Source organism: Cyprinodon variegatus, unplaced genomic scaffold (assembly GCF_000732505.1).
Source record: "Cyprinodon variegatus isolate N-32 unplaced genomic scaffold, C_variegatus-1.0 Scaffold1178, whole genome shotgun sequence".
NCBI classification, from domain to species: domain Eukaryota; kingdom Metazoa; phylum Chordata; class Actinopteri; order Cyprinodontiformes; family Cyprinodontidae; genus Cyprinodon; species Cyprinodon variegatus.
This window is the reverse complement of record NW_015151631.1, coordinates 157698-165741: the sequence shown is the minus strand read 5'-3', so window position 1 is coordinate 165741 and position 8044 is coordinate 157698. Positions and strand designations below refer to the sequence as shown.

Below are 8044 nucleotides of genomic sequence, written 5' to 3'. Positions count from 1 at the left end.
TCTGTTAGTACGTCATATGCTTCGTTGATCTGATTGGTTTATTTGGCCCGTCTATCACCAATTTTCGCCCCTTCCCAAAATTACTGCAACAGAAGGTTTCCAGATGAATATGCGGATCAAATCCATCTGGCGGAGTCAGGTTACCATCGCGTATTGCAGACTAACAAAGAACCCAAAACAACTCCCCACTCCTAAGGGACAGACCCGCTCTTCTGGTCAATTTGCATGTTTTCGAAGCCAAAACAAGCTTTTGGGCTACTATATAAAGCTTCGAACTCAATGCTAATTCTTACATTTTGAACTGAAAAAGCTTCCTGGATGGAAATTGAAACTTAGAAACCAAGTCCAATTGATTGTTTTTTAACTTTTTTTTTTTAATGACTTTGACCTGAGATTACTGAGAATCTTCACCAGCGTATGGATGGTGATATTATAGTCAGTGAAGAGAAACCGAGATGCCGATGCTGACCACTGCTCTTCCCATCCCTGCTCAGCTTTCTGCTCTGTAGAATGATAACTCCATGCTCTAGTCAAGGGACCTCTTCTATTCTAATAACTCTTTCTGGATTTTACTCAGTTTTACACTTTGAAGCCATTGAGTGGGACTTAGTATTAAAACCTGAAGCTCTTCAAAACATTTGAAAACAGTTTTTGTTTCCTTGACCATTAGAAAGCCATAGAAAGCTTTGCATTATAGAGTTAGGTTTCAAAGTTACCAGGTGTTTGATTGAACAATGGCAACAACAGTCTGTTAGCAATGAATTGCTTTTAATTTTTAATTGTAGAAGCTAAGACCGACTCGGGGCCCCTGGAAAGCAAAATGGGCTTTTTGATTGCCAACCCCCACATTACATTATGAATAGAGTGATTGGAGCTGCGTTTACTGTATCCACCATAAAGCACAGTTTTCTTAGCCAGACAGTGGCCGGGTCTGCTACATAAAGCCATAAAATGAAACTAATTAACATGTCATTTTCAGACCTGTTATTTCAAGTGGTACTATAACTTAAGAGCAGTGGAATAAGGAGCGTGTTTCATTTAAGAGCAGCAACAAATGGTGAACAAGATCCATGCATCCATGTGAAACCCACCTCAACACAAAGAACAAATTGTTCCACAGGCGCAGGAAAACTAACTAAACTATTTGTTACGCTCCAAATATTAGCAGATGACATTTAAGAAACGTTCATTTAAATTGGCCTTTCAAAAAGGAACAGCTTATTTATTTAAGATTTACAGTTTGGCCAAACTTAAATTGCTCTGAAAGCCGTTGTTTAATTGTTTATGCTGAGCACAGTGCGGCTCTTTTGTGGACATTTTTGATAGATTTCACTCGGCTGCTTTACTTGAACAAATAAATCTACAAAGTGTATTTACCCTCTGATTATGACAGGTTTAAGTGATATGCGGAGTAAGATAAAAACATGTATATTGGCTGAAAGAAACAGAAATGTAAAAAGAAGCTACCTGGAGTCACCTTTGGATTTAATTTCAGCAATTAGTCGTTTTGTTTTCTCACTTGTTATGAATTACAGTCAATTTGATGAATCTGAAATAAAAATTAGTCGCCTTGGAAGAATCTCTCTTATATTTGGTTATTTACGTTCTCTAGCTAAAGGCATAATTTGCAGAAATTTTTAAAAATGAAAGAATTGAAATCTTTTCATTGCGGAAATATATAATTCAGGAGAAGAGCAGAAAAAAGTTAGATCAATGCTGTGGTGCAGTGAAAGTGATGATCAGAATGTAGAACAGGGATTGCAGCAACATAAAAAATGCTGAAGTCATTTTTGGTGAGGACTGGATATACGTTCAACATGGAACAATGCTCTCCCTTGTTGTGCGTGTCTAGAACGAGGGCTGCTTTAGTCCTGGTCCTCAGGATCCAATCCAATCTCCTTGTTATAGGTGTCTTCCTACCTTCAAACATCGGACTAAAACAAATAGTTAATTAAAAGGCCTCTGCAGACTTTGGTGGTTGCTGAGGCAGGAATGCAAATATTTGATTCAGGTATGCTGGAGCAGAGAAACCTCTAAACATGAAGAAAGGTGATCCCTAAAGACTGGGATTGAAACATCCCTGGACTCAGGAGGAAAGTTGCAGCAAAAAAAGGATCTTTCCTCCCCACGCTCTCTTCTTGGACAGGAGGGTTAGGGCTGCTGGTGTTGGCCTGACAGTTTGAAGCTCTCTGCTGTGTTTTACTGCTCAGCTTCATGTGCTCGGAGAAGTTTTGTACTTTGTCCCTTCTTGTTGTGATTTACTCCTGAGTATGGCTGCAGATGTTTTGGATTGGTCAGGCAATGAGTGTGGAGCAGAGTTAGTTGGCTTTCCTCCTCTACGATGGGGGCCTTTGGTGCAGGGGCTGCCGGCCGGGGATTGCTTGGTGGATTGTTTGATCTTGCCTCAGTGTGGGGTTGAGGAGTCTGCATGGCGAGTCCTGGACCCCCTTGGGTCTTGGGATTTTAGACCCCTGACTAATCTACTCAGGTGTTTCCCGCTGTGGGGAAAGCCCCCATCGCCGTAGCCTCCTGACGCATCTGCACTGCAGCCGCTGGAAAATGTCCCTGTAGCTCTTCTCCACTCTTCTCTCGGCCTCTGGCTTCTGACGACCACTGTTGGATGCAGAGCTTTACTGATGCACAGATGTTTTGATAAACTCTAAATTCAGCAGCAGAGGAAGCATTAAACATTTTGTAAAAAAAAGAATCATTCTGAAATATTCAGTGATGTTTTTTTTTTGTTATATGCTCTGATTGTTTTTACCCATGATACTTTTTTTGTTCTGTTTTTAGACTTCCTTTCTTCTTTCCCTCCATTACTGTCTCCTTATCTCCCTTTAAACTTTTTGCCTTACCTCCTTCTTCACCTTTATCTTATTCTATATTATTTGAAATAAACAAATAATAATGTATGATAAAGTTCTTTAATTACATATAAATATAACAGTTATAGTAAAAGCTGTAATAAAATAGAATAGAATAGAATAGAATGGAATGGAATAGAAAATCCCTTTATTCTCCCACAATGGGGAAATTCTGGTGTTTACAGTGGCAAAAAAAAAATTATAGAAAACATGGTCACACAAATTTTAACCTTAGAAAAATGTATAAGAATAACAATAATGAAGAGTTAAAAGATAAACAATAAAATACTAAACTGTAAAGTGTTTTAACAATATACAAACTGTGCACCTGGAGAATAAATTTTTACAGTAATTGATAATTGGAAATAGCATCAACATCAGAGATGTCTAAAAAAGCATGTTATTTAACTAAGATAGAAATTGTGCAAAATCTGCTTTAATGTAACAACTTACTGAGGTTGATGGGAACAACCTAAAAAATGCTCCTCTTGTAAAAGTAACGATTGGGCTTCTTTTTCATACCAAGGTAACCATTAAACTTCAAACCTTACTGCACAGAGAATTTCAAAAATCATTTACACCTAATCAAAAAATTGTTTTTGTGACACACGCTGTCAATAGAATAATAAAAAAAATCAAGATAACATGTTAAAACATATGTTTTAATTATATCACAAACTTTTTGAATCACAAAGCAATGAATTTGGATTATACATCACCCTCTGTTATGGTTTTCCCCTTTTGGAATTTGAGTTTTGAGGTTTCAGTAACTGTCATTCTGTTTTGTTGATCTTTGGTTTATTTTTCATTTTGTGTTATATTTAAGCAGTCTTTAGTTACTCTCTGTTGCCCCCTTTTTCCAGTTTTTTCACCAGGCTCCCTTCTAGTCACTTCTATCCACACCTGCTCCATATCACCTGATTAATCCAGTCCTTGTTCTGTCTCCCATATATACTCCTCCTGTGCAGTTCTTCAGGGCTGGTTTCTTGTCTTTGCTTGGCTCCTGGAGTGTGTTTTGTCCTGTTTTCATTTTGGTTTCCTGTTTCTTGATTCTTGGATTTGGTTTCTGTTCCCTGCAAGAACTCATCTGGGCCTCCCTCATGTTTGCATTTGGGTCCTCAACCTCGACCTGACACCGTCGCCCTGCTGTTTTACCAGATTGAAGACTAAACATATTTGCCTTTAAGACAATCCAAGTATATTAGCATTATCAGTTTGAATTTTAGAATCATATTTAAAAAGAAAAGACAATTGTTCCTATCATATCCAGGTATTTTAAAGTTTTTTTTTTCACCATAGCAGCAAGTTAAACCTTTAGTCTTCTCCATTTTATCCAGCTGCCTTTTAGCTGGATCAGTGCCACGAACAGTGAGTGCCTCGGATCACAGTTAACTGACTTCTTCAAGGTCTTAGCCGTCTTAAGATGAAAGGTTGCGCTGTGTTATTTCTTCAGTTTTCCCGCACAGTCTGACAATGGCCTGGGGGCTCCGTTTGTGTTTCAGGTTAAGCGAGTTGCACCTGAAGTCAAGCAAAGGCTTCAGTGTTTAAAAAATAAAGTTCTTGGTAGAAAATGAGCTGATGGGATTTCCTCTACAAACAACTAATTATAGTTTGCTGTTTTGTTAAACTCCCCGTGGTTTTATGGAGAAAGGGGGGTGCAATTATGACCTTCCCAAATTTTCTAAAAATCATCACGTCTGTCTGTTCCAACCTGAATCGTCATTCATCATCATTCATTCCTCTCAATAACAACAATTTTTGTTTTCTTTTTACATTATTTTATCATATACAGTAGGTCTTTATATTTACTCTGAGTTTCCTAATGAGGATCAACCAACCCAATACTTCAAATACGGTAGAAATGTTCTAAATAGAGCGTTGGTGTTATAACTTTTTCCTAATAGTTGACATAATGTTCTCTGGCTTTTAAACCAAGGAGGAGAAATTAAAGGCTCCTAAAGCTCAAGAGTAAAGGAAACAACCTCTGGAAATAGATTTATACTACAGAGAAGAACAAATGCAACCATTCAGGAATGCGAAGGAGAGCAAATTAATCTTTAAAAAACAGCACAACCATCCTTTACCTCAAATGTCTTTCCCACTCACCTTAAAATAAGCCTTGAAATAAATCACATTTTTCTCATCCTTAAGAGAACACAACAAAGCTTTGTTATATTTAAAGCTACAGTGTGTAATAATTACAGGGATATGCAGTCAGAAATGTAATATATTATACATAACTATGTTATTTATCATCATCTACGAGCTCAGCCTCTTAACCTTAATATTTGCGTTGCCTTAGAATTCGTTATTTATAATTACATAGGAGCGGGTCTCGCAGCCATGGAGGCAGACATCTTTGCGCTACGGCAGCGCAGAGCCAACAAACTAGCGATTGCGAGATCGCCCATTACACTCGAAAGTAACTACGGCAAGTTGAGAGAGATGAACTGAAATCTATACCCTACACAGACTAATGAAATACTATCTGTAAAATTATCTATGTAAACAAACCTCATCACTTGAGAAGGAAGGTGATGCGGACGTCGTGGAAGACATTTTGTCCCGTAACGCTCGCCGTACTGTTGGGGGGGAGAAGCGGTGGGGGGGAGATGTTCATGTTGCTGCGGTGTGCAGTCTGACCGCTAGATGTCGCTGAAAGTTACACACTGTAGCTTTAAGTTTTGTGACCTTTAACTCTGCTGTCAGTTTATTGGGTCATTAAAATACAGGACCTTAGATTAGCAGAAATATCTCTAAAGTTTTTCTTGAATTTAGCTAAACTAATTTTTTCGGGAAAAATAAAATTACACTTTAAAACCCTGTAACAAATTACAGAGGTGTAATAAGATTAGAGGAAATTAAAGCAGAATAAATCTAGACAATGAATTAATACAGAAAATTTGTCTGTAGTATAATGCAACTAGTTCTGTGATTACTGTAGTAGCCAATAAAAATTCCCTTTCCTTGACAGGCCCTTGTCCCTGGCTGGTCCCCTACAATTCCTTTTTAAACATCAATCTTTGTGCTAAAATATTCTTTTTGTCATTATTTATGGATATTAAGATCTAAAGAGAAGCATCATCTTCTGGTCAGACCCTGTAATTCAGTGAAAAGGTGGAGGCAGAGTAAAAAAAAATGCACGTCCAGTAGAAGGCCAGTGGATGGAAGTTGGAGGGGATTTTGCTGGGAGTCGCAGGGGAGTAGGCGGCGTTTGACTGGGAAGGGCCATTTTAAATGGCAAAACTGTCTAAAATTTAAAATCTTCCCAATTATTATTATTCCCCCGATGTTAGATGTGTGTTTACAGGAAATTAACATTTTCTAAACCTGTAGACAATCCATAATGTTGAACTGGGCTGTTATAATATTGAACTAACATGGATATTTGCACTTGTTTGGTTTTTCAAGACAGAATAAATCCTTCTTTTGATTATACAGACTTAGTTTAGAAATGTAAGAGTTTATATTTTATGATTGAAAAAAAAATATATATATAAATACCCTGATAAATAGTGGCCCTGATGCAAATTGATCTGTAGACATTTTTTTTTTTTATAATTACAATCACCAGCATATCCACTTTCTCTCTAACATGCAACACTAAAGATTATTTTACCAATTCCTTTCTAATCTTCCCAACCAGTTTCCATTTTTTCCTTTAAAAAAAATTAGGAGAAATATAGTAAATAACATAATTATTTATAATAGTAATGTTAGAAATATGTTATATTTCATTATAATCTATATTAGGTGTCAAATAGTTCTACTTCTTTCTCTTATATCGGTTGTTAAAGCTGCTCTAAAACCTTCACATATAACTGTTAAAGGGGTAAAATGATTAGCTGCTGTCTGTGAATTGACATAAAAGCCAAGCTGATATAGTTAATAAATAAAACTGACCGTTTTTTCTGTTTGTGTGTTTTTTCATTAGGTGCAGGCGATGTCGTGGGTTTCGTTTGTGGGTTCAGGGTGCAGGATGACGGCTGCTAAGCTCCTCGTTCCTTTCCTTGTTCTCCAATCATTTTGTGAAGGTGAGTCTTTTTTTTCCTTTAAACAGTGACTACATGTAAAGCCTGAAAGATTGGTGTTTCATTTTATCAGATTTGAAGCTACATGAAAGGTATTTAGGCTGCATAATTTCCACCCTGATCGACGTCTGTTTGTGCTACATTCTAAAGTCTTCATATTCCCTCTGCAGCTGAATTTGGTGCTTTCATTTAAAAGTTCGGTTTTTTATTTGTGAAAATCTGTGTATTTAGATTTTAATCATTAAAAAAAAACAGAAAAAACCTCACTAAAATATTTGCATAATCTATGGGTGATAAAACAAAGGAAAGCTATGAATTAAAGATTACCCATATCTGGCTTTGGAAGAAACAAATTAAGTCAAGTTTGATCACAAAACTTTAAAGCGTTGCTACTGAATTTATTTGTAGCAACAAGTGAAAACCCAGAAAATGTTTAGCTGTACAAGCAACTACCTCATAACAGATATTTTACAGTTTTTCCAGATTGCTGTGTTTTTACATTATGACAAAAAAGAGAAAAAAACTATCATTCCTGTTTATTGGCACAGAACATTTGGTAAAAAGTAGTTTATAAATGTATTTTAGTTTTACTAAGGCTGGGCATACACTGTACAATATTTTCAATAGCTGTTCTAAGCTACAGCTCAAACTGTACAATGCTCAAGATGTATATTCTTACACTACGGACCTGATGCGTTGACGCGATCTTCCTGCTCACACTACGTCTAAAACCACACGTCGGATTTGGCGCCAAGAGATGCCGCTGGTCAGATTCGTCAATCTGGAAAAACAAGAACTCCCTTATTTGCATATTTGCAGCACGTGAGGTTCAGGCAAATCAGCTCATAGTCGTTCGTAGCTCTCCTTCCTGAGAGGCTAATAGCCCCTCCTTACCCCCTGGTTACTACGTGACGCAGAAAGAGGCTGAAACTCGGCCCGATCCAAAAACATTTCGCGACCGGAGAATCGGACCGAAAAGGGCTAAAACGCGCAGTCTATGTCCATGTAGAAAAAAATGTCAAATTTGCTTGAATCAATTCAATTCAGTTTATTTATATAGCGCCAATTCACAACAAATGTCATCACAGTCAGATTGATTCAAAGTTTTCTATCTAAGGAAAACCAGTTGATTGCATCGACTCATTGACT

At 37.2% G+C, this 8044-nt stretch overlaps 1 protein-coding gene across 1 annotated transcript in view; it reads left to right on the top strand.

The window, feature by feature from the left end:
• LOC107101961 (cadherin-23-like) overlaps positions 1–8044 on the top strand; it is a gene marked incomplete at its 3' end in the record, with an annotated part of 164952 nt that overhangs the window by 24116 nt on the left and 132792 nt on the right. The window contains exon 2 of the mRNA XM_015401062.1: positions 6799–6898. Within this exon, the coding sequence (XP_015256548.1) occupies positions 6808–6898 (91 nt within the window). The remainder of the gene's footprint in view (positions 1–6798; positions 6899–8044) is intronic.